The sequence below is a fragment of the Lathyrus oleraceus genome, chromosome 5 (assembly GCF_024323335.1).
Source record: "Lathyrus oleraceus cultivar Zhongwan6 chromosome 5, CAAS_Psat_ZW6_1.0, whole genome shotgun sequence".
Classification (NCBI taxonomy): Eukaryota; Viridiplantae; Streptophyta; class Magnoliopsida; order Fabales; family Fabaceae; genus Lathyrus; species Lathyrus oleraceus.
In genome coordinates this window covers 312,727,924-312,755,177 of record NC_066583.1, presented here as the reverse complement: position 1 = coordinate 312,755,177, position 27,254 = coordinate 312,727,924, and the positions used below count along the sequence as shown (strand labels likewise).

At 33.3% G+C, this 27,254-nt stretch overlaps 2 protein-coding genes across 6 annotated transcripts; one reads left to right on the top strand and one right to left on the bottom strand.

The window, feature by feature from the left end:
* Positions 1–2,635: 2,635 nt before the first annotated feature.
* LOC127084248 (protein PLASTID TRANSCRIPTIONALLY ACTIVE 10) lies at positions 2,636–12,176 on the top strand. Its single transcript, XM_051024671.1, has 12 exons — positions 2,636–3,439; positions 3,539–3,598; positions 3,711–3,740; positions 4,191–4,264; positions 5,006–5,087; positions 5,829–5,902; positions 6,025–6,091; positions 6,693–6,785; positions 8,863–9,039; positions 10,759–10,809; positions 11,365–11,516; positions 11,598–12,176. Exons 1-12 carry the CDS (start codon positions 2,711–2,713, stop codon positions 12,025–12,027), a joined length of 2,019 nt encoding a protein of 672 aa, XP_050880628.1. The 5' UTR covers positions 2,636–2,710; the 3' UTR covers positions 12,028–12,176.
* Positions 12,177–12,376: 200 nt separating this feature from the next.
* LOC127084247 (transcription factor GTE10) lies at positions 12,377–17,680 on the bottom strand. Of its 5 annotated transcripts, XM_051024667.1 has the most exons (11): positions 17,532–17,676; positions 15,716–17,389; positions 15,363–15,411; positions 15,088–15,252; positions 14,273–14,352; positions 14,110–14,179; positions 13,908–13,988; positions 13,714–13,829; positions 13,341–13,407; positions 13,078–13,208; positions 12,377–13,003 (listed from the first exon to the last, which is right to left on the bottom strand). In XM_051024667.1, the coding sequence occupies exons 2-11, from the start codon at positions 17,039–17,041 to the stop codon at positions 12,734–12,736; spliced, it is 2,355 nt and encodes a 784-aa protein (XP_050880624.1). In that variant the 5' UTR covers positions 17,042–17,389; positions 17,532–17,676; the 3' UTR covers positions 12,377–12,733. The 5 variants fall into 5 exon arrangements, with proteins under 5 accessions (XP_050880624.1, XP_050880623.1, XP_050880626.1 ...); XM_051024666.1 differs by having other exon boundaries at positions 15,716–17,680; XM_051024669.1 differs by having other exon boundaries at positions 14,282–14,352; positions 15,716–17,680.
* Between the last annotated feature and the right edge of the window lie 9,574 nt (positions 17,681–27,254).

Sequence of the window (27,254 nt, the reverse complement as noted above, 5' to 3'; positions counted from 1 at the left end):
AATCCCTTAATTGTTTTTTTTTGTTCACTTTAGTCCCCGTGCTAGTGTATTTTATGTACTTTTATGTTTTCATTTTCTGCATTTTACATGACCAATCTCTCTTGCATTTTTCTACATATTTTGTGACCAATCACTATTGCATTTTGTGTGTGTATTTTTTGCATATCCTGTGTCACTATGATCAAAGAAATAAGAGGTTATTTTATGCTTAGGTGGGAGTCAAATAGACTGAAGATTGTCAAATATGAAGGTAACATTCTACCAAACATAAAAAAGATAATAGTAAAGGAGTTTCAAAAAATAAACCAATGGACTGTGAGGTGATTGTTGAATTATATAGCTCTGTAACTTATGTAATCATTTATAATTGGATTATGTGGTAATTTGTGATTTTAACACGTGTTATAGGCGTGCAAGTGAATATACTATGTGGTTAGACATATATCATACAATGGAGAAAAATACACTGTTAGTCTATCAAGAAATGAATGTTATTGTAGAAGATGGATGCTGACAAGGTTGTCATGTTATCATACAATTTTATGCATGAAGTATCAACACTTAGAAATTGATAATTTTATGCCTGACTGTTAAAAAAAAGGACTGCTTTGAGGCTTTCTATACACCAGTGCTTTATCCAGTCAATGGGTAAACTCTTTTGACAAAAATAGAGTTTGTTAATATGTAGGCACCATCTAGAAAAAGACAACACGATAAGTCCAAAAAGAAAAGGAACAAAGAGATTGATGAAATGGTGAAAGATGAGTCATAAGGGAAGTAGACAAAATTTGGAATCAAATATGGTCGGTGCTATATGAATGGTCATAACAAGGATACATGTAAACTGCCAATGACACATACACAAGAAACAACTCAAGCAACAAAACGTGACTTTGCACCTTCAAGTCAAGAAACACCCCCCCTAAATCAAGCAGAACCAAATGGCTATATAACTTCAAGTCAAGCAACACCATCACCCCCAAAATCAAGTAGCACCAAGTGACTCTACACTCCAAAGTCAACCTCTTCCAACAAAAAAAAAGGCTTCAAAAAGAGGCAAAATCTATTTTGAGCCAACCATAACTTTTCATTACGCCTTTCTGTTTCTAGTATTATTTGTAGTAGTGTCTTTGAATATCTTATGTAGTGCTATTTTGGTGTATTCTGTAATGTATTTTAATGCAACATTATGTTTGTAATAATGCCATTTTGGTGTAATAATATGGTTTAATTCCATAATTATGTTTAATGCCATTTTGATTTGAAATTCTGGTTTGATTGATGATAAATATGGTAACACAATTTCAAATGTTATGAAATTCTGAAATGAAACTCTCATATGAAATTATGGCCTGATTGATAATAGAGGTTGTAAAACAATTTCAAATTAGTCCATTTACTTTATTCATGGTCTCACTTTAGTCCATTTAGTGTTAAAAAAGTTTTAAAATAGTCCTTTAACTTAATAATTTCAATTTAGACCTTTCATACATTAAATGTTACACTTTAGTCTCAATGACAATATTTTCTACTAGTGTTTTTTATCAGGGTTTTCTACTAGTGTTTTTTATGAGGGTTTCACTAAACACAAATTGTTTGTTAAAGATAGAGTATAAATTAACACAAATAACTTAGATCAACAAAATTCATTACACCAACTTATCTTGTACAAAGATTTCTCACGAGAAATAGTAAAAACACATAATAAGACCATGACATTAAACCATCATGGCCAATAAACTAAACCTATTTGAAATGCATTGTTATAGTCACAAAATTCAACCTTAAACTCAAAATCTCAACCACCATTGGAATTTTCAGTTCTTCTCTTGTGTAGACAACCTCATTATTCAATTAAATTTTTTTTTCTTCTTTTGCCTTTCAATTTTCAAATTCCCTTCATCAACAATTTCATCACCTAACCACTTGAAGAAATTACAACCATTTTCCATGTGATTTATATAATTTCTACAATCCCAAAACTTTTTTTCCAAAAGTCCACACTACTCATATCACTCACCGTACGAAGAACATATTCCTCTTGGCAAAAACATTCTCTTCTCTTGTTTGTACGAAGTACATATCTATTTTTTTTAAAGTTTTGATTGTTTGACATTGAAGCACTGCTTGAATTCTTTAATATTGGAGATTTTTTTTGAAGGAAATGCGGCAAAAGAAGGAAGATGAATTTTGAAGAAGATGATGAACAAACTCTAGAAAACACAACAAAAGAAGGAAGGTGAATTTTAAAAAAGATGTTTTTGAAGAAGATGATGAACGCTGAAATCAGAAACAAGAGAAAAAGAAATTATACTAGACGTATACAATACATATGCTAACTCATATTTTTAACAAGTATTTTATTGTTCCACTTATGTAAAAATTAACGTTCTTTTTATAAAATTTAATAAAAAAATCAATTAGATTAACAAAGCATTTTTTAAGGAATTAACATGTACTAACGTTTAATAGATAAAAAAGTAGAGTGAAATATTAAATTAAATTAAAAAAATTTATAACTCAATTATTATTCTTAAAAAAAAAACTATTACTCTTTAAAAAGAATAGTTGAGTACTAGTAGTAGTTAATTAAGAATTTTTTTACATATTTATCATATTAAATTTTGAACTTTATCTGCTCAATATCTATGACATAATAAGCAAGTTACATGCTGGTTTTGTGAAGCAAGGAGCTAAGAGTATTGGAACAATGCAAGTCTTCCCCATCTCTTATCTCTTCACTTTTCCTAAACCCTTAAACCCTCCCTCTCCTCTTTTCCACCTCCACCGTCTTCCTCCGCCTCTACTTCTCCGAAAACCACCACCCACCACCGTCGCAAAGTCCTTCACCTCCGACGAGTTCCCCGTCGACGAGACCTTCATCCAGACCTACGGCCCCAAAGGCAAAGAATCCGAGGATGAAGCTCGAAAGAGGAACTGGATCGAACGCGGCTGGGCTCCTTGGGAAGAAATCCTCACTCCCGAAGCCGAATTCGCGCGCCATAGTCTCAACGAAGGTGAAGAGGTTCCTCTCAGTCAACCGGAGTCTATTGAAGCGTTCAAAATGTTGAACCCTAGGTACCGCAAGAAGAAAATTGAAGAAATGGGATTGACGGAAGAGGAGTACTTGGATAAGCAGTTCGAAATCAAGGGAGACATTCCGGAGCCGTTAGAGACCAAGTGGGCGGGACCGCTTGTGGTGCGGTTAGTGCCGCCGCGTGATTGGCCTCCCCGAGGGTGGGAGGTGGATCGGAAGGAACTCGAGTTCATTCGAGAATCACATAAGTTGCTGGCGAAGAGGGTGAGGTTGGAGGATATAGAAAATGGAGTTAGTACCGACACTGATGATGTGTGTTTGGATCGGTATAAGGTGTTTCTGAAGCAATACAATGAGTGGGTGGAAGCTAACAAGGACTTGTTGGAAGAGGAATCTTATAAGGTTTCAATTTCATACTTGTGCAAAATACAAAGTGTGTTCATAATTTTTTGCTTTGGTTTATGTGGATTGTTAATGCTAATTTTGATATGAATGTGACAGCTAGACCAAGATTATCACCCTGGTAGGAGGAAAAGAGGCAAGGACTACAAGGAAGGCATGGTAGGATCGGTTGGATCGCGATTTTTATTTTATTTTTTTATGTTTGTGTTTCATTTGAATATTTGAAAGTAAATCGATTCTTGTGCTAACTTTTTTTAATGGTTTCTTGCAGTACGAGTTACCATTCTATTATCCTGGTCAAGTAAGCTATTGATCAATTCTTAAGTCATATGCCTTATTGATTATATTGTATTGTTGTTGTGAAGAAACTGATTTCATATGGCAGGCTTGGGATAGTCATTGGTAGACATGTCCAGTGGTCTTTTCATTATAACGATTTAGAAGTTCTATTTTATAATTGCAGACTGTGCAATATTTGTTTAAGAAAACTGTGAACAACTGATTTTACCCTTCAATTACAGCATCACTTTGTCACAGTTCTTTCTTTCTTTTTGGTTTTGTTAATGTTTTTAATTGGACAACTCTATTTGTAATCCAATAGATGGTCCTATTTTATTTGCATCCATATAATTAAAATCAGTCTTTTTTCTGTATCATAATAAATATGTAGGACTGTGATTAAAGTTATTGTAAATGCTCAAATGATAATTTTGTGTGAATCGTTAATTACCTGGGAAATTTTTCATTGCAGATTTGTGTGGGGAAGGTGACAACTTTGCATCTGTATCAAGGGGCATTTGTTGACATTGGCGGGGTATACGATGGGTATCTACCATTCCCCTATGTCCATATTTTAAGTGTTCCCTTAATTTTTTAGTTTCTGTTTTTGCGTAGGGTGTTAATTTCCTCATTATTTTGGATGCTGGAGTACTACTCGAGTAATATTGAGTTGCTTCCACAATGATATATTATTGTTAAGTTAATAACTATAATTTTAGAATGTTGAAGGGCATTTAATGCATACATATTCAATATCCTTGGGGATAAAAATTAACAATGGGGCAAACTTCAAAATTAGGAAAATCTGCTTCACAAGCATCTATGGTAGCACTGAAATGCTTCATTGACACCTAAAGCCACCGCAGTAACTAAACAAGTACCAAGAAATACATACTTGAGACTGGTTAAATTTTTGGACTTTTGATATGTTATTTTGTTGGAGGAAAAAGTACATGTTGTTTATAGACTAAAACTAGAGGGAAACCATACTGTCTCTTTTGTATCATGTGGTAGCCCAGCTTACTGAAAACTATTAAATACTGTAATTGTTTTCTCTACTTTTGATCTTTGACTGGTGATATTGTTTTCTCTATATATGCTGCCATGGATTATTGCATATTTTCTTTTGTTTGTTGCAGCTGTGTAATCAGCACTTCACACTGTTATCATGAGTAACTTAGAGGCTTTACTTCTGTAGCAGTGTTATCTTGTTCACTGCCACTGTGTCAGCTTTTATTTTTATGCAAATTTTCTTCTGGAATATTCACCTGCTGTAATGTATTCTAGGTGGGTTCCTATAAAGAACAATGATTGGTTTTGGATTCGTCATCATATAAATGTGGGTATGACCGTCATGGTTGAAATTACGGTGAGTGGTTCAATCACTAGTTGAGAATTTTTCATACTACTTTTTACTTAATATTTACTTTACATTACCTGATAACACAGTGATGATGCTTTTAGCTCATACTGTTGTCAAACTGTAGCCTGTTTTTGACTTGTTAGCACAAAACTAGTTGGTGTTGCGTTTTTTGTTCGTGTTGTTATTAGACAAGATGTTTCTTCTCTCTCTTTCTCTTTTGTGCCACAGCTGGGGCAAGCCCTCACCTACCTAGCAGAGGCACTGTCCCTCGTTATTAGTTTTTTACATCAGGTGTCCAATTTTCTGGTTTATTGCTCACTCCATTCTAAAAAGGGAAGTGGGGGCATGTTTAACTCAATTGAGATCCAATCCCAAGCCTCACCCATCAAAAAGCTGGTCTAAGTTTTGAACCTGTGTAACTCTAACCTCAGTGGTTGATAGCTATTTCTTTTATTTATCCATTTTTGGTACTATGAAAGGTCAACTTTAGTTTCAACTCTGCACTATAATTCATCATTTATTCATTTAATCATGTCAATGGTTGCATCTGAGTGAAGTTGTTTCTTGTGTATCCTGATTTTAAGCTTTTCTGCATCTTTTTATAGGCAATATAGGTGGGATACACAAGGTTATATGTCTGATTCTTTAACATACATAGTTCCATTATATCCGTGTTTGGCCATAAGTGGATTTCTTTTGATGAATGTTTACTTTACTTATTAACTCCTTCACATTTTTACTTTGTAGGCAAAGCGGGATCCTTATCGCTTCCGGTTCCCAATTGAACTTCGTTTTGTCGATCCAAATATAGATCATCTGATGTACGATTATGTGTTTGTGATGTTCAACCTTCTATTAACTACACTTCATAATAAATAGTTCAAGCTTTATTAATTTGATTACAATTAATGACTTAAACATATTTTTTATTTTCATACTTCAGCTTTAACAGATTTGACTTCCCACCAATATTTCACCGCGAGGAAGATACTAATCCAGATGAATTGCGGGTTGGTACCTTTCCCTAAACGACCTAAATCTTTTGCTGATGAAAAATATTTTGCATTGACCAAGCTCCAAGCTCCAAATCACTTGCTCTGATATAAATCCATCATGCTTTCATCATTTAAAAAGTAAAAGTTCAAATTTATATTAACTCCAAGGTTTTGTTGACTGTGAAAGCTTAAGAAGAAGAGCAGTTGTGGTATCTGTTTAGTTGGGTTCTATTGTGGTGCTTCTGCATGTCAATCTAATTTATCAAAATAGAAGTGTCTGTTTGTACGGACTATTATTAATCACTGATCAGATGCTGATGGATTATTTAAAAACTATGGATTTTGGGTAACTCTTGATTAAAATTCAGAAAATTAGAGGCAGATTGATCAATTGGAATTCAACTTGTTAACATTTGTAAGAAGCTGATACCGGGAAGAATTGGTACCAAAGGCTTACCTTTTGACAAAATCATTGGTTCCTTTTCAATGGAAACTGACGTTCTTCCACCCCCACGGGTGCATGTTTCTATTTTAAACCTGTCAGATATGTCTTGATATTAAAATTAATGCTTTGTTATGATCATATTTTTTCTATCTGATATTTTAAAATTTGCAGCGTGACTGTGGAAGACCTCCTGTTCCTAGAAAAGATCCAGGAGACAAGCCAGAGGAAGAACCTCTATTTTCTAATCACCCATACGTTGAAAAGGTATGGATGTTCTGATGGACTGTTTTAAACAAAATTGCAGGGAACAACTCCGGTGGACTGTTTAGCTCATGCATAAGATATATGCCAATAGACATCAATAATGGTTCCAAATCACTTGTGTATGCATGTTTTATTTTTGTAGTTTATAACCTGTTTTCACTCTTATCCTTAGTATGGTCATGGACCCCTTACAACATCCTATTCACACCTGCATACATGCAAGCCAAATTGATTGATGTTCAGTTGAATCTTGCATAAATAATGGAACTTACAAAATAACTTCCATTCTTAGTTAAAATTAGGAAGTACAAACATGTGTTAGTTACAAATATTAGCACATAGCCATTTTTAGTCACTAGGATCTGTTGTTGCAGATAGAGGCAAATCCTTATTTAAATGCTAAAGCTCATTTTCTGAAGCTTCTGATACTGCATTAACTCTGACAATGAAGTTACTGTGTGAAAATATGGATCCCAAAACTAATATAATAGATTCAGGTGCTTATTTATGAATCGGTTATTATGGTAACAATATTACTCAGAAACTCCAGCCGTAGAAGATAAGGGGTGATGTTTATTAATGACTATCCCACCCTGGTAATGCCCTATCAGGACTGAGCTCATATAGCTAAAGCTTCTATTACTGCATTAACTCTATGGTAATGAAGCTACTGTGTGACAATATGGATCCCAAATAAATTGGATGCTTTTTACTAGCTTTGTCCATTATTTCCCGACTAAAACCAGTATAACTTCTGGTTTTAGTCTAAAATACTTTAATCCTGCTGATTTCATATAAATATTGTTTCTTTTATAATTGATCCATCACCTACACTCAATAGACCAGCCCTTCATTGGGTTAAAATTTAATATGCTTAAAAAGTAATGTACACCTAACACGCCTGCTATAACATGGCAATGCAGTTATGATATGGACATGTAGATTGACTTTAATTAAATAAGAATTAATTTGTCCTGTCAGTTGTGATGCACTTAGAGTACAAATGAGTTTCTCCTCCTTTATTTGATTTTTTAGCCTTTGATGTCTAATGAAAGAAAGAGGGCAATATAAAACTAAGGTGATTTGTTTAGGCCGCTTGGCATCCTCTAACTACATCACAGATGAAAATAGAATGATGTCTTAAACAAGTTCTTGGTAATTAAACAAGTTCTTAATTAAATAAGAAGTAATGTGTACTGTTAGGTGTGATGCACTTAGAGGACAAATGAGTTTCTCCTCCTTTATTTGATTTTTTTGCCTTTGATGTATAAAGAAAGAGGGCAATAGATTATAGAAAACGGAAGTACGTAATTGGTTAGGCCGCTTGGCATTCTATACCTACATCACAAGTGAAAATAGAATGATTGTTTTATCCTTGGTTAGACCTTTTAGCATCTGTTACTGGCATGTAGTTTTCAGTCACATTTATATTTTATGTCCGAGTATTGTGGTGTCATTTTTTTTCGTAGAGCTTTGTCTGGGAATTGCAAGGGTAGGCTAATATGAAGGCAGAGCAGCCTTATTCTGTTTTGGGATCAAGTGGTCCCTAAAGAAACTATGTATCGCTTGAGTTGCAGCACTTGGTTTACAACAGAATAATTTTATACAGGACTGTGTTCAAGTCTGCTGTAATTTAAAAGCATGTGACAGGAGCATGAACTTTCTTCGTTGAGTGACTTGCCATACTTCGCCTTGCAGTTTATAATGATTCTGATACCATATTAACACGCACCCAAATCTGCAATTATTTAGGGCCTAGTTCAGGTGTATCAAAGATATATAACAGGGGTAGTAATGATAAGGGAGGAGGGAAATTGAGGTAGTGTGGTCTGTTAGAAAGGAACCCAACAGAATGGGCAGGTGGCTGCCAATAAATGGGGAAGGGTGCATAGATATGAGAGAAGGAATAGAACTGAAAGAGGCGGAATCTGTTTGAATTCTAGGAGGCTTAGAAGTGAAGCATTATATTTCTTGCATCTGTGATATTTTCTTTCTTTTCTGCATTTACTCACCCTTTCCTGAAATCACGGTTGGATATTCTTTACTTGCCCATAACACAAATACTTTTTTTTTGCAGTTGTGGCAGATCAATGTAGCTGAGCAAATGATTTTGACTGATATGGATGTCAATCCTGATAAATATAAAGGCAAAACGCTGTCAGACTGGATTGACGGAGAGGATTTTGATGAAGAAAAATCTGTTCAGCATACAAAAGTTCAGTATAAGAATGCATTAGTGCCAAAAGTAACTCTGGTGAGAACTATTCTTATTGTTATTTTGGATAAGAAAGTGTTATAGAAAGTTAGGAAATAGTAATAGATCCGGTTCAACATAGAAAGTTAGGAAATAGTAATAGATCCGGTTCAACATAGGAAAGAAAAATAAGAGATAAACAACGAAATTTAAATCAGATCTAATTTCTAAATTGGATACTTCAAATGTTAATATAGTTCTCAATCCCAAACATAACGGGATAGGACATAGTAGATGGCCACCATATTGAAGTTAGATATATGTTTAGTAGTTCATGAAAATTCCCTATAATTTATGTATTACATATGAATAAGATACTTATGCAGTTATACTACATGAATAAATGCTCAACTTTTTCAAAAAAAATCTTAAAATTAAAGCTGTCCGTAATTTAAAAGTAAGGATGCATATGATATGAATAAACCACTTATTCATAAGCTATTCTATTGAGTTTAGTAAAATAAGTTGAAAACATTTTTTGAACATGTCATAAATTAGTTTTATTAATGCACCTGACATTAAAACACATTCTTATTGAGTTTAGTAAAATAAGTTGAAAACATTTTTTGAACATGTCATAAATTAGTTTTATTAATGCACCTGACATTAAAACACATTCTTATATCATGAGATAAAGGGCCCGTTTGTTTTGGCTTTTTTTTAAAATGATTTTTATAGTGTTATATATTTTAGTGTAAAAAAAATTTACAAAGAAACTTTTCATAAAAGCTTCAAATGAAAATTTTGTTTGAATAGTTATTTTTAAAATGTTATTTTAGATATTTTATCATTTTATCAAAACTTTTTTTGGATATCAAAATTTCAAAAAATCACTTAATTTTGAAGCTATTTCAAATAGCTTTTTCTAAAAATCATTTTTGAGATACAATTTTTTTTTAAATTGTGATTTTGACTATGTTTTGATCTTCATTAATGTATATTTATGTTATACAATGAACAATTCAATCTTTTAATTTATAAAAAATAAATTTAGAAAAACTTGTAATATTTTGAAAAACATTTTTGTAAAATCCATTTTCAGAAATACAAAGAAAAAATCCATTTTTTAAAACTAAAACAAACTGGCCCAGACTCAAACAAAAGAGTGTTCTCTTTTCCGGTTAAGTTGCGTCCTGACATGAATTTTGACATGAACTTGCGTTCAGGCACCTTTAACCCCTAAAAGCTTAAAGTAAAAGCAAAATAGATTGAGAACCAAAAAAGTTAACAGAATTCAATATACTGTGCAACGTCTACAGACACATAACCTAATTTGCCCTACAATTCGTTGTTAACTTTAGATGAAGCCCATTTGATATTTTTCTTTCTATTAAGCTTGTGAGTGAGTTGAGTTGTGAGGGTCATGGTAATTCCAGTCATCTGTCATGGCCATTTTTGCCATGGGAGGACAATCAGAGACAATGCTCTCCGTTGAAATTCAGTAGGAGATGATATTTTCTTAAGTGAATTCATACAAGTGTTAAATGCAAAGGGGATGTTGGTTGCCAAACATTAACCAATCTGCTGCTACTTTGGAAAGAAAAATACACAATAGTAATACACAGAATAATAAGAGATAAACAATCAAATGTAAATTGAATTATTAATATCATAATTCGATTTAAACGGATTTAGTCTCTTCTTTCTACCAGACTTATACACTGAACTTACATTCATTTGGTTGCATATTTATTTACTTATCGTTTTTAACTTCGGCAGAAAACAAGTGTCAAAGAGCTTGACTTAGAGGCTGCACTTGCTGAGCGTGAGGTTAGCTTTCCTTTTATTGCCAATGCATATTACACTGCTGGTTCTAGGGACCACTTCGTGCCTTTAAATGACGCCTTTGAATTTTCTGAACATAGTTAAAGGCACTAAAAACCAATATTCACTGCATGAATTTTCACTTTTTTTTTCCTAAGCCTAGTGTCAGATTCACTGCTAGAGCTTTTGCAAATTCTGATGACCAAAATTTTAAGAGATCATAGTATATTATTTGATAATTTTCTTCTCAACTCAATCTTTTGACCCAAATAATATTAGCTTACTTATTCTACTCTATTCGGACTTAAGATATTTTTTAATAATTTATATGTATTTGGCTATATTATTCACGATAAATTAAAAAGTGATTTTAAAACCACAAAATTAGTGAATGTCTTTGTAGTCTATTCTTTAATTGTCTTAAAAAAAAACATATCTTAATTGGTTTTTAAGGAAAAAATGGGAATAACGGTCCATAAAAGAAAAGTTGGGACTGGGGGAAAATTAGGATGGAGAAAAGTTGTCTCTTTCATTAATCTGAGGTAACCTTTGGGGATACAGCTCCATAAGAAACTATGGAAGGAAGCAAAGGAAAGAGGTGAGGAGTACAAAATTACGACATTGAAGCGCAATATTGAGATGGATGAATATGATTTCATGCATTGGCGTAGATCGTTTGAGGAAAGAGAAGCTTTGATTAGAGACATCAGCTGGTATTGTTGTTTTCATGTCTATTATTCTCATTTCTTGTTATGATGCATATCTTTAACTGTCTCTTTCTTTATTTTTTGCAGTCGCAAAACTCTTGGGCTGCCGTTGGAAGAGCCAGGAAGGTACGTGGATGCTAGTTTTTTTGGTAAAGGCGAGTATGATCCTGAAAGTTCTCTCTATCGTTATGACTATTGGGGAGAACCCAAGAATTCAGAGAAGAGTAGAAAAGAGAGGATGACAGATACTCATAACAAATCAATTGTGGGTAAGGGCACTGTTTGGTGTGAAATGCCATATGAAGATGCTATCAAGCATGAGAGCAAAGAATTTAATGAGTATATCAAGCAAGGTGAAGTTGATGAAGAAGAGGATGATGACGACGATGACGACGACTTTGACTTCAGTATTCTGAGGAATCTTGACAATACTAATGTCACGGATCAAAATGATCAAATTCATGTTAATGGAACCGAGACTTCTACATTGTCAGATGAAAGCGTGTTTGAGGAATAATGCTACAAAGCACTATTATCGAGTAAACTCGTGTACAGTTAGGGTTGAGAAATGTGAATAAATTTTGCAGTGTAGAGTAACACTTCGGCAACAGTTTTCTCTTGTTTTAAGATACAATTTTCTATTAACTTTAGACAAAATTTTCATAACTGTTCCCAAAAATAATATAAAAGCATAGAACCGCCTCAAACAATATAAATAATTCAACAAATAGTCTTTGGTATAGTAAAAGAAGAAAAAACAAATAGTCTTTCTTGTAAATCACAAATAGTCATGAAAAGGCAATTAGTATTTACTCTGTCCGGTTGATAGAATATATCGAAGAAACAATAAAGGAACCAGAAGACTCTGTCAATAAATAGAAAGAATTGATTCTACCTCGGATCTAACATATTGTACAATGTGAGTGAAGTTAACTCAAGCTTGGGCATAGAACTCATTACAAATGAGTTCTTTACAGGCAAAACTGGGCAAATCAGTATCCAGATACCAAAGCCCTTCAATAAATGGGAACTGCACGCTAGCTATTCGACATGTTCAGAAACCATTTTCCAAGTGAAAGTGGAATTTAATCAGAACAAAGAAAAGCCAAATCCAAGCTTCAGCCCTTTTCTAAGTTTATACTATCCCGTCCTCAAACTTCCTAGTGTGGAGCCAGCATCAACCATAGCCAGCAACTGTTCATATTTTTTTTTCAAATGATACATCAATCAATTTCTCCTTCTTCTACATCTTTCGATGGCTCTGCAGCACTCTGAGGCAGTTCTTCCTCCTCATCTTCATCATCAACCTTCATGTACAATCCTAACTGCTCCAAGGGATTTCCCTGCAGCCTGATCCCCCCAAATCCATTTTGATGATCATCTGGGCTCGCTTCCTCTTTGAAACTTGGTGTATTTTCATCATGTACAGCACTTAGCATCTCTAGATCTTCCAAAAATTGACAGCTCTCATTGATGTCAACAGTTTTCTCCATCTGCAAACAGCGTTGCTCAGTGAAACACGCCAGGAAGCTAAATTTGTATTTGGACATACATAATTCCAAACTACCTTTTGCAAAGCCTGGCGGGCTGCTTCTCTCTCCAGTTCCCTCTTTCTTTTGGCTTCAGCTTCAGCTTCTGCTTCAGCTTTCCTACGAGCCTCTTCTGCAGCCTTTGCCTCTGCTTGCAGCCGAGCTTTCTCTGATGCACAAAAACAAACTTATCAATCAGACAAATCATGAAAAACAGAAGCAGTATTTTATAAAAGGTCAACTCTTAAACATTTAGAGAAGAAATATTACAAGGTAAAAAAGAAAGAGAGAAAAAACAAACCTTCCTTCTGCCTTCTCTCAAGCTCTTCCCGCTCTATTCTAAGCTTTTCAGGGTCGCGTTTATCATCCTGAGATCAAGTTGGAATTGAAACAGACTTTCACATGAAACTTGCAGAAATGTTGATAGAATTTTCATGAAAAAGGCAGCAATACAGGTAAAGTAGCAATTACCAAATTTGTGTTACTTAAGCAATAGTAGAGATTCTCTACTGATGAGACAGAGACAAAAACTAAATACTTAAAACCTTGATGGTTTTCAAATGGCCGTGCTTCTCAAATTTTGAAGTTAAACAAACCCAACCTATTCTACTAATGCGACAAATTGAAACTTCAACTGCCATATTACCCCCCCCCCCCCCCCCCCCTTAACAAACCTTTTCAAGGGCTTTCTCTTGAGCTTTGAATATGGTGTCAGCAAACCGGCTCCTTAATAAAGCTGCGCGGTAGAGCTTTTCCGGAGAGACTTGCCTCTTAGACGCAGCACTCTCCCCTAAAATGTTACAGCATGCAGGGTGAGATCATGCTCCAAAACTAATTGCAGACATATTGCTGCTTGTTTCAAGCTTACCATCTAGGTGGCTTTCTGATTCAATAGTAATTGTCTTAGTCTCCAAACTCTGGTCAACCTGGCTACCCAGGTTAGTTGAATCTAAACAGGAAAGAAATAATGAGAAATAAAACAACAAAGGCAGGCAGATCCTCATCAAAAATCATGCAAAGAAACTATAATATCCACATGCTTACAAAACACTATAAATTCTATGACCCACCATTTCCAGTTACTGGATTACCAGGATCCCCCCTGTTTTGATCATACGTCAAGCCAGGACCTATATTTTCCTGCAATGTGTATTGGTTTTTAACATAGAAAATGGTCAAAGCAGAAATAAAATTGATTTCTATGAATAACACAACATTTGAGACTGTATGTACCCCAATCACCTTAGAACTAAGAGGTTCTGACGCTTTAGCAGTATCTAACTCACTACCAGATGAACTACTTGAATCTGAATCTGTTGTGCCACAATTGCAACAGTCAGACAAATAATATTCCAGCATGCAGAAAAAAATCATTTACAAGTGTCTAATTTTGCCATAATCATAAGCCAAAAAAGTAGAATTGACAATAGCTACTGAATTTGTATGAGAAATACTGAAAGAAACTAAGCCCGTCTATTTCCTACTTCACAATGCTACGTACAAGTATCTGTAATGGCATCACAAGCATTTCTTTTATTCAGCACATCAAAATTGACCAACTTATTGAGTAAACACTTCAAGCAAAATAAATCGCACAGCTAAATGTAACGTCAGAAAGAAACTAGATTTAAGATAAAGACTAAACTAGTGAGTCCAACCAAAAACGATAACGGATGTAATATTAAGGCAGGAAAAAAATGAAAAGTTCCTGCCGGCGACCACTTTACACCAATAACACTTGGTTAATGAAATAGTTGAGTGAGAGGATAATCATTAACAAGGCAAACAAAATTGACACTGGAATACCAGATGGATGAAACGATCCAAAATTATTACATAGACGAACTATACTTAAAAGCTTGATTGAGAGCTGGAAAAAAAGTAAAATAGTTTAAGGACTCAAAATATCATAGAAATTTGGTTTGCATGACAGTTGGGGAAACCACTACTTAAAGAAATAAAAGTGGATAGTTCTGGGTATACACACTGCAATTAGAAGACTCTAAACATGTCCTGCTATAGGAAACATATCAAAAGTATGCACTAACACGAACCACTGGATGATGAGCCAGATTCACTACTAGAGCTGCTTGAACTACTGCATTTACTGTTTCTGTTAGCTCCATCTTTTTCAATCTCTAGTGGAGGATAATTTGAATTAGGAGGATCATTCCCACCAATAATGTCAACATCCTCTTCAACCAGTTCATTGCCTAGCATTTGCAGTGAAAATAAAGGATTGTTATTAGAGTCAATTACCGTTGACATTTGTACCAAATGGATACAAAAACATTTGCGAAGAGGGAAAAAATACAAACTATACCTTTAGAAGGTTGCATCGATGAATTGCTAAACCCAGATTCATTAAGAATCTGCATTAAAAACAAGCAAGGGGAAAAACGTTAGTCAAATGAGACAGAAATTAAGTAGTTGAATTACAAACATGCATGTAATAGTAGTTTACTGCATTTAAACACATAAGTGAGGATATATTCGATGCAGTAAAGAAATTTAGTGTCAAAATTTCAACAAATCAAGTTCTGAATTGAAAGAATCATAACCATAAGGCAGATTAATATCATAATTTATATCAAATTTATTGATCTTAAATACATTGGTGTATCATATGATTTTGACATTAATGTAAACCACGCAGAGATAGAAAGAGAAAGAGACCTCCATTTCACACTGTCCAGCTTTTGGCTGGAACCTTTGCTTCTCCAGCATATAATCATCAAGAAGCTTCCGCAATTTGAATAAGGTATCATCACTAAGAGTATCAATATCAATCTCAATTTCATCATCATTGGTTTGCCCTGCATTGTGACTTTGCTCTTTCAAAAAATCCAAAATGGTTTCAGGCAACTCTCCAAGCATCTCCTCCAACTCTTGACTCAATTTTTGCTTCTCCATGTCACTCATGATTCTTTTGACAGGTTCTGGCTTGGTGGTATTAGTGTTAATTGGTGCCATTTTCTTCTTTTTTATGGGGGGGATTGGGTCAAAAATTTCAGTTTCTATGTGTGTATGTTTTGAAAGCTCGGATGAGACACGGTGATCAATGAAAGGAATTTTCTTCTCGATGGACTTCCATTTTGTTTCAAAGGCTTTATTAAGAGTATTTGCCATGCTATGCACATCATTGCCAGGTGGATTATAAGTCATTGCGTTTGAGAATGTCAGCTTCACATCAGCAGCAAAATCCATGGGATTTGAATATTTACCAGATGTAAGTTTACTCTTCACAGTTCCCAAATCCATTGGATGTTTGATGACATTGAAATAATCGGGAATGTTCAATGCAACAGGATCAACTGGTTTATTAAAGACCCAACCATATTGATGAGACATCAAACGGTTAAGTAAATTCTCGCACTGTTTCATCAATGTATCATATGAATCCATTGGTGCAGCAGGTTTCGGATATTCAAAACGCCCAGACATACTTTTTTTTGTCTTGGGACCACTACGTCCTGGCAGAGGTCTTTTCTTACCATGTGGCACTGATGCCTGCAGTAAACTGTATTGGCTCTCCAGCTGAGGCCTTTTCTGTCCCACACTGCAGCTCCTTATGTCACTGGACGGAGATAATCCAATAATGGTTGAATTCATACCATCCATTTTCTTCTGAAGTTTCCTCACTTGATCAAGTTCCCAAGTTAATCTCAATTTCAAATCCCTTCTTTCCATAGCTGACATTTTAGACAACGAGAATAGTTGATAAGGTACATCAAAACTACCATAACAACCATCACTCTTCAAACCAGCGCATTTCCTGTTCGGTGCATAGGAATCTGCCGATGCCGCCGGCTCCATCTCAACCCTTCCCGAGCTACCCAACCCATCCGATTCACCCATAGTCTCTACAACATGACGGAACTCAGGAACAAAACCAGTAGCATGACCTTTAGAATATTTTCGAGATTTCCCCATGATTTGCGAATGAGAGTACTTCCTAGATTCCTTTTGCCCAGCAAAATCTATGGGAACAGTTGGTGCCATAAGATGAAATTCCAACTACCGCACATATCAACTAGACAACAAAATTTTCTCCCACACAGCAATCTCTAAACCAAAACTCTCAGAAGCAAGAAGAATCAAGTCTTATCCTCCAAATTTTAACGCAAAAAATGATATAACCCAGTGATGGGTGCACTTGTCTCATACCCAATAGACTAATTTCAGTTCTATCGTCAACAATTTGCTCTCAACCAAAAAAAACTAAACTTTATTGAGCGAGTAATACTAATAACAGTATTCTTCTCTCTTCCTCCGAGGTGCAAAAACATTCAAAACGTATTTGAGTAATTGAATGAAAAGAAGAGCACGTGATCCCTGAAAATCCTTATCCTAATCGAAAATCAAGCAATTAAAAGAGATGGTTTCCTGAATTAGCGAAAACGAGTTGGGAACATGAGATCATAAACCCTAGATCGAGAGAAAAGGGAAAGAAAAAAAGTGCGAAACCCTAAGTAGGAATCCAATTAAAAACCTGGATGTGAAATAGGACCTCGCAAACGCAATGTGGATCAAACCCTAACAAGAACACAGCATCATCACCATCGTTCTCTTCAGAGAGAGAGAGAGAGAGAGACAGAGAGAGATCGCTCTCCTTCGTGTAGTTAAATAAATAATTGAATAATAAAAAAGAGAGAGACCCGATCCTTTTATTTCATTAACTTCGTTTTATCATCAGACGGTCACAACGATAACGCGTTTATACGTACATCTTAATCGGACGGTTATAATTACTCACCCACTTGTTCCATATGTGGAAAGAAACAAGTGAAATTACCTCATTTATTGAGTTTTATTATATGTGTAATAGGACCTCTCACATATTTGGCAAAAATCATGGAATAAAATTGAAATTCACATTGGACCTCAACATGCTTCATAGATTCTACAAAGTTCTAGTATTGACTTCTAATTGGACAGTTTTTCTATTTTTCAATTCCACTCATAGAACTCTTTTGGAACTATTTAAATGAACCATTTGAAAATACTTTTTATGAAATGATAGTAAGTTGTTTATTTGTTTATTTGATCATTATTTATTATCTTTTATTGAAAATTATCATAAAAATTAAGGATAAACCAATATGTTTAAGACGTAATGGAATTGCTCTTAATGCATATGTATGCAGAGTCTTTATAGATACGTGATTTTTAACATTTGTGATTCAGGATATTTGTTTCGAGTATAAATTGATATATTGTTTCATCCACCACATGCTCGAGTCAGATGTGAGTCTCAATCTCAAGACATGTCACATTCTTGTTCTTAACTCCGGTTATTGCACTCGTAATAAATATTGGGAGGTCATCAAACATGTAATTGTTTCCTCCATGTGATGACCATGTTGATGTTCGTATATGAAACAAAGAGATAAATATTTAAATAAATTATGATGTTCGTACATAATATACTTAATTTTTGTAGTTTCGTGAAATATTGAAGTGTATCAGTTATAGCAGAAAGTAGCCTAAAGAAGCACAAATTCACAATGTATTGATGTCACTAAGTTTGAAAGATTTTGCAGGAACATCCCATTCTAATAAAGACCACATACGGTTGTTAGTATTTACTTAGATATGACACATTTGGGAGATCATTATTTTATTTGCCCATTGGTGAGATAACCCATGCACTAGATAATGGGTTGCTTCAGCTTTGTTTGCCTATTAATGGTTGGTTTGAGTATCATACTCAAATTCAAAAGGTCAAGATAATACACTTGTTGGTTGAGGAATTAGGAGTTCACACCGTGGAAGTTGGAAAGGATATTTTGCAAGTTTAAAGATGTCATGTGAAGTTTAAACGATTCGATACATTGTAGACATATTATTTGACATTCCCAATGTCTTATCATGACGATGAAGAGTGCAAAAAGCATCATTAACTATATGCGATCAATACATATTTCTTATATTTGGTTGACACAACAAATTTAATGAAAATAATGCAACATATTTAATATTGTGTACCTAAAGTACTTCATTAAGGAGCTACATGTCATATTAGATAAAATATTTTCTTATAAAGTATATTTTCATCTACAATGAACAGTTAAAAAATAAATACCTAATATAAGTTTGAGATATTGGATCGAACTCTAGTATGGTCAAAGGGTAGCTTCTTGGTTCGACAATTCGACAGGACCTTAGCATGCCATCGAAGTTTATTCACATGTTGTAGTCGAAGTATGCTAGGATTGTTAGCATGTCGAATTGGGCCTGTTTGTTATATCCAATTGTTTAAGTTAGCATATTTTCTAAGTTAACTTGTGTAATGGGCATGTGTGCAAATGCTCATTAGTTTAATATGTTAGTTTTCTTATAAATAGCATACTAGTCACTCATCATTGAATAAGATAAATTCTAATTAGGATGCGAGAGGTTATTTGTTATTCTATAACACTTGTAATCTTGTTTTAAAGAGAAAGTAAAGAATATTAGTTTATAATTAATTTTATTGTGTTCTTATTGTTTTCTTCTTTTCTACCCCTACGAGTTTCTTACCGATCAAGAAACCAATTATATTTTGTAGTTCCGGCATCATTTTCACAATAAATTGGTGAGGTGAGCATGGAGAAGATGTCGTCAATAAAGAATGAGAAAGCCCACAACGTCATTTTATTGAGCCTTGGTGATAAGGTTCTTCGACATGTGCCGAAGGAGACGACGACGTCGGGTCTTTGGGAGAAAATCGAAAGTATGTACATGACCAAATCATTGGTCAATCGCCTCTACCTGAAGCAAGCTTTGTATTCATTCAAGATGAGTGAAGAGAAATTTTTGGTTGAGCAGTTAGATATGTTCAACAAGCTGATTCTTGATCTTGAAAATATCGATGTAAAAATCGAGGATGAAGATCAAGCGTTGTTACTGTTGTGTGTTTTGCCCAGAACACATGCTCACTTCAAAGAAATTCTCTTGTATGGAAGAGAGTCTTTGGCTTTTGAAGAAGTTCAATCAGCCTTGTACTCTAAGGATTAGAAAGAACGAAAGGAGCATGTGTCATCTTCGACTGGTGAATGTCTATTGATTAAGGCAAAATTTACAAAGAGAGATGGCAAGTTCGATAAGAAGAAGGGTAAAAGTCAGCAGAAGTTTTATAATGGTGATGCATCTGGTATTCAATGTTATCACTGTAAGAAGGAGGATCATACAAGAAAAGTGTGTCATGAACGCCTGAAAGATCATGGAGGTAAGGATAATGACAATGCAACCATTATTCAAGATGATTTCGACTCATCTGATGTTCTTGTGGTTTCAAGCGGAGACTCAAGTAAATAGTGGATTATGGATTCAGGTTGCACTTGACACATGACTCTAAACAAAGACTTGTTTGAGGAAGTATATGATCAAGATGGTGGATCTGTGTTGCTTGGAAAAAATAAAGCTTGCAAGATTGCATGTGTTGGAACTGTGAGATTCAAGCTCCATGATGAGTCAATAGGGTTGTTGACTGAAGTCAAGTATGTACCTAATTTGAAGAGAAATTTGATTTCTCTTGGTGAATTCGAGAAAAAAGGGCATGTTTTCCAAGGAAAGAAAAGTATTCTAAAAGTCGTGAAGGGGTTGAAAGAAGTCTTAAGAGGCATGAAGAAACAAGGCTTGTATACCCTTGAGGCTGAAGTTGTCAATGGTTTTGCAGATGTTACATTCACGAAACCTTTGTCGAAGACAGAAATTTGGCACATGAGATTGAACCATGTCAGTGAAGGGGCCTGGTCGAATTGGGGAAACAAAATCTACTTAGTAGAGACAAAGTCAAAAAGCTGAAGTTTTGTGAACCCTATGTACTTGGAAAATCTTGCAGAGTGAAGTTCAATAAAGGCAAACAAAGAACACATGGATCCCTTAATTACATCCATGCTGATATTTGGGGGCCTACGAGGTGCCCATCACATTCAGAAGCAAAGTATTTTCTATTCATAGTTAATGATTATTCTATAAAGTTATGGGTATTCATCTAAAAAAATATGGATGGAACTTTTGAGAACTTCAAAAGTTTGAGGACTCTGGTCGAAAACCAGACTAGTAAGAGGGTCAAGAGGTTGAGAATCGATAATGGCCTTGAATTTTGCAATGAGTCGTTCGACAATTTTTGTGCATCCTTTGGTATTGCAAGGCACATAACTACTGCAGGTACTCCCCAACAAAATGGTTTGGCTGAAAGGTTTAATCGAACCATTTTAGAAAGATTTATATGCATTTTGACTAGTGATGCATTAAGGAAGGTGTTTTGGGTAGATAGTGTTTCGCTAACAACATATATTATAAACAAATGTCCTTCGATTGTGTTAGATATGAAGACACCTGAAGAAATTTGGTCAGAACATCCACCAGATCTCAACAAACTTAAAGGATTTGGCTGCATAGCCCATGCTCACATTAGGCATGACAATGTCGAACCTAGAGCTATGAGATGCATGTTCATGGGATACCCTGAAGGAGTCAAAGCTTATAGGTTATGATGCCTAGAGCCAAGTCACATGAGGTGTATCACCGGTCAAGGTGTAGTTTTCAATGAAGCTGAGATGACTTTCAAGAAAACTGATGACGTTAGTCGAAGTGCACAAATATCTGAAGAAGATATGGAACAATAAGAGATTCCAATTGAGATGGAGCATGCTAATGTTGAATTGTGTATCCTAGATCAAGTTGAAGAAGAAGCACAAGATATTGAAGATACTGATGTCGAAAGAGCTTATATGAATAACATCTCATATGTTAACATAGTAGGTTCTTTGATGTATGATATGGTTTGTACTAGACCCGATATAACATATGCAATAAGTCTTGTAAGCATGTACATGGTGAATTCTGGAAAGACTCAACGAAAAGCATTTGAAGTGGATTCAAAGGTACATAAATGGGTCTCTGAATAGAGTCTTGATTTATGATGGAACATGTGGTGAAAATAATAAAGTAGAAATCGAAGGGTATGTTGACTCTGATTATGCAAGTTGTATGGATTCCAAAAAATCTATTTTTGGATATGTGTTCACTATATTTGGTACAATAATTAGTTGGAAAGCAACCATTTAAAAGGTTGTTGCCTTATCAACCACTGAAGCAGAATATATCGTCCTCACTGACATTGTGAAAGAAGCATTATGGCTTGAAGGTTTTGTTAAGGAACTAAAACTTCAAGGTCGAGTTATCACTGTTAAATGTGATAGTCAAAGTGTTATACACATGTCGAAGAATTTAGCATATCATGAGCGAACCAAGAACATCGATGTGAGACTGCATTTCGTTAGAGGGGTCATCGAGTGTGGAGAAGTCCAACTGCTGAAGGTTTAGACAGATCATAATGTTGCTAATATGATTACCAAGACATTACTAAGTTGCAAGTTTTTCTACTGTATGTAGTTAATAAAGTTGCGTGAAGAAAGCTAGTTTGTTCCATTAATGTTATAAAGTTTGTTCCAAGATGGAGATTTGTGAGATAATGAATCGAACTCTAGTATGGTCGAATGGTAGCTTTTTGGTTTGACAATTCGACAGGATCTTAACATGTCGTCAAAGTCTGTTTATATGTTGCAGTTGAAGTATGCTAGGATTGTTAGCATGATGAATTTGGTCTGTTTATTATGCTTAATTATTTAAGTTAGCTTGTTCTCTAAGTTAACTTGTGTAATGGGTCTGTGTGTAAAAGCCTATTAGTTTAGTATGTTAGTTTTCTTATAAATAGCATACTAGTCTTTCATCATTGAATAAGACAAATCCTAATTAGGGTGAGAGATGTTATTTGCTATTCTATAACACTTCTAATATTGTTTAATGACAATTTATAATCAATTTCATTGTGTTTTTATTTTTTTCTTCTTTTCTATCCTTGTGGGTTTCTTACCGATCAAGAAATCAATTATATTTTGTAATTCCGATATCATTTTCGAAACAATAAGTAATTTGTTATTGAAAATTTCAATAATTAATGACACACATGTTGACTCCAATAAACCTTGAGTCATACAACTATAAAGATCCACACCATTTAAATGGTAAATTTTATAAAAACTCTAAATAAATCAATATTTTCTTTATGTGAGTTATATATATGGCTAGCCTTTTTGAACAATTAAAATAATTAAGTGTAGTATTCATTAAAAAAAGTTATTAATACATATAACTTGAAATGAATAAGCATTTTTTAACTAATTAAAAAAGATATACAAATATCAATAATAATGTAAATATTATTTTAAGAGTTTAGGACATTGTATGAGAAGCCTAACTAAGAGTTACAAATAATAGAAGGATAATATTTTATAATAGAAGGATAATAATTCATTTGAATAAATGAAACAATGTCTATAAATCTAAGAGTAATTGAAGGTTAGGGATTAAAAAATTCAAAGACCTCAATGAAATCGTGTTAGCTAAATAAATTTAAAGACTCGTTAATAATCATGGGACCTTGATTCATTAGTGTCACAAGGCCGTGTATTTTTTCAATTTTTCGTTATTTGAAGCAAAATTGAAAAACACATCTAGAGACATACTGAGAAGCTTAATTCAAACAAGTTTGGTTACTAAACAATAATAATATTGAAAGACATACAATAGATAATCTATAATAATTTGAGATGATGTTTGAATTTCTTATCAAATTTGGTTTAAAATCTTAACTTAATGACACTAATTTTTTTTGGATTATGGACCTAATTGATTGTGAAACAAATAATTGGAACAAAATTTTATAAATGCAAACATCAACTTTTATGATTGTGATAAAATCAAATAATTACATATAGAGTTGGATCCTAACACTTCTAAAAATGAAATCTATAATATAAAAATGATTACCATTTCATCTAACGAAGAATAAAATGAGATGATTCCTACTATGTCTAACCTTAATATTCACAATAATAATTTGGGATAAGCTTTGAAGTCTCAAATCCCTTTTATAGACAATATCTCAATTTGGCGCATTCTAGTAACATTATCCCTATCATAGTTACCCTAAATAAAAAGGGATAAACTTTTCAATGTTATGTTCAAAGTTCCTTAGACATGTAGAAACCATTGACCATTGTTTTATTAATTGTATTTGGTTTATCTTTATATTAGTTGACTCGACCCTCTACAAAAATTCCACTTTTTGCTTAGATGTGAAGTTCAAGAAATGTATATGGGAAATGATTGAGAAGGTATAACACTATACTATACATGATAATAGCTATTACGTCAAACATATGACTCACTAGAAGTATATTCAATTTACAAAGATAAAATCGTATACACAGGTATAACACCATACTATACATGATAGTAGCTATTACATCAAACATATGACTCATTAGAAATATATTCAATTTACGAAGATAAAACTGTATACACATCGTTGACTCCATTCACCATGTATGGGAGGTAGTTGATCAAATTCATAATGAAAACAACAAGAGCATGAACACTAAATCTATAGCATACAATCAAAATGATATGGTTGAAAATTTGGAAATACCATAAGAAAAATCCACAAAAGATAACTCGGGTGTGAATTTAACCGTACCTGAAGTGTGGAACCTTGGCATGATCTATCAAGATGAGCATAAAATTGTCACCATGGTTATAATTTGGAGGCATACTTAATTCAAGAATGTCATAGTTGTTGAGTTCCAAGCTCTCAACCTCGCCATTAACCTCACATGAAAAAATAGAAACATCGAATTCGAAACATATTATAAAGGTATTACTAGTAGACTAGAAGCTATGGTTCGGGATAGAATTCATATTGGGGATTTTTCGAGAAATGTAGAGAAAAAATTTATTTGGTTTTATTATCTGCCATCATGTTATTAACTATGGGAAGATAGTTACAAATATACTAGTATCATTAAATTATATGTATAGATTTAGGAATATTTCAATATAAACCAAAGCAAATAAAAAAAAAATTGATCCTCTAAAAGGTATAAATTGAGTTTAAAAAGTAGAAATAAAAATTTAGTTTTTATCATTGGTGGACTAATTTATTGTCTTGTATTTGAAGTGTTTAAATTGATTTTATTTCAAATATATTTCAATTCTTATACTCATTTGAATACATTTTCTTAAACAAACATTTTACTAGAAATAAAATATATATATATATATATATATATATATATATATATATATATTATATATATATATATATATATATATATATATATATATATATATATATATATATATATATATATATATATATATATATATATATATATATATATAAAGTAGAATAAAAATTTATTAGAAAAATGAATAACACACTCCTTCCTAATTTTAAAAATTCTAAAGGGATTTGGATTGCTATAATATATAATATAAAATGAAAAGATAAACATTAAAACATGTATTTATCTAGGGCAAAGATAAAGAGAAGTGGAAAGATAATCCACTAATATTGTACCATGTATAAATGTTATTATACAAAAGCTTTATTTCTCTAAAATATCATATTTAAACTTAGTGAAATGCTAATTCCACACTAAATTTTGACACTACACCGTATAAAATACATCATTTTATAATTTTTTAATATTTTATCTCCACTTCAAAATGTGTGCATGTGGATAATTGAATACACAACTCACATGATGGTATACGATATAGGAGTTTAATGTAAAATTTAGTGTCATTGTAGCATTCCTCTTAAACTTATTATAAAGAATGTCAATGAAAAATAATATAATTTATTTTTATAGAAACAATCAGTGAGAAATTAGAAAAAAAAGGAATTAAAAAGTTGCGTTGAACCTTTGGAAAGAAGATTAACAACATAAAGTGATTAACTATTCAATTATGTTTCAGTATTGTAAAGTGATTGTTGAATTGATTATGTATTACTTTTTAGGCAGTACATCAAAGAGGTGATTTGAAACCAATCTCAACATCATTTCATGTGTCTATAAATTAACAAACAGTCCAAATATAATATTACTACCTTATATTTCAACAATTTTATACGTAATCAATAGAAAATTACATATTCAATATCTTTTATACTTACATGACATGGATTGAGTTCACAAACATGCAATTGGTAATCGTCATTCAATAGTAAGTCAATAAATAAAATTGCATTAGTATTCCTTTTTATAATGAAATAAAATATGTCAATAGAGAAATTATAAAATATATTACACAGTTAGTTGGCTTAATGAGTCATGATATAACAAACATATTTAATTTGTTATGGAGTTCAGGAGAGTTGGGATCATCAAGAAGTCTGATATTTCAGAATCACAAGAGAGAGAGATACCACATCTTAACCTAAAATTTTAAGGTGATAAGTGTATGAGTCTTCTTACTTATAAAATGCTCAACCTCCACTTTTTAAAGCAATGTGAGACTAGAACTCACACTTATTTCTCAACACAACTCACACATATTTCTAAATAATGTCTTTCTCGAGTGTGAGTCCATCCACTATGTTCCATCTCAAGCGGAAGCTCTTTCATCAACGTGTTTGTACCACCCTTGAGAGACACCCTTATCTCGTCATGAGCACTTCAACGGAACATGTCGTCTGACCACAATGTCAGAAAGATTTTTGACACAAGGAGTCAGTCCCTTACTCGAACTACAACTCTGATACCATTGATGGGGAATCCATAAGAGTTGGGAGCACAAATGAGATTGATGCTCAATGACCACAAGAGAGGGAAACACCACATCTCAACCCAAAACCTTAAGATTTTTGGTGAGTATGTGGTGTGTCTCTCACAAATGTGTGTTGCTTTTAAAGAAAACCCCAAAGTAAAAATGATTCATCAGTTGACCCCAACATAATTTATCTTATAGTTACATTAATACATGTTTAACTTCACATAAGGTGGAAGGAGATTTTTTTAAAAACAAACAAAACCAACATACAATAGAAAAAAAAAACTTAAACTCTAACATTTTTAGGTAAATATCATTGAAAAAAATACATAAAATATGTCGAAAATGTTTCACGATATATAAAAAACATGAAAAATTGAAAATAAAATTAAAAGAAAATATCTAACGTAGAGCCCGAAAATATCACGAGAAGCAACAAACAAAAAGAAATTGGATATTTGACGAGCAAAATCCCTAAAAATCACATGAAAAAAAATAAAATAACATGAGATGTAAACTATAACTAATAACAAACATAACTCATAATAACCAAAAACAAAGGCTAAATGACAATGAAGAAAAAACTAAAATAAGGTTGATAATTGAA

What these genes read in the sequence shown, in the direction of transcription:
- LOC127084247 (XM_051024666.1), bottom strand. Translation starts at nt 17,041, where the DNA reads ATGGCACCAACTGTTCCCATAGATTTTGCTGGGCAAAAGGAATCTAGG. An exon ending in ATCGATGCAACCTTCTAAAG is followed by an intron (nt 15,253 to 15,362) that starts GTATAGTTTGTA and finishes TGCAAATGCTAG; the next exon opens with GCAATGAACTGGTTGAAGAG. An exon ending in ATCAGAAAGCCACCTAGATG is followed by an intron (nt 13,830 to 13,907) that starts GTAAGCTTGAAA and finishes GTAACATTTTAG; the next exon opens with GGGAGAGTGCTGCGTCTAAG.
- LOC127084248 (XM_051024671.1), top strand. Translation starts at nt 2,711, where the DNA reads ATGCAAGTCTTCCCCATCTCTTATCTCTTCACTTTTCCTAAACCCTTA. An exon ending in AGGACTACAAGGAAGGCATG is followed by an intron (nt 3,599 to 3,710) that starts GTAGGATCGGTT and finishes GGTTTCTTGCAG; the next exon opens with TACGAGTTACCATTCTATTA. An exon ending in CCAAATATAGATCATCTGAT is followed by an intron (nt 5,903 to 6,024) that starts GTACGATTATGT and finishes TTCATACTTCAG; the next exon opens with CTTTAACAGATTTGACTTCC.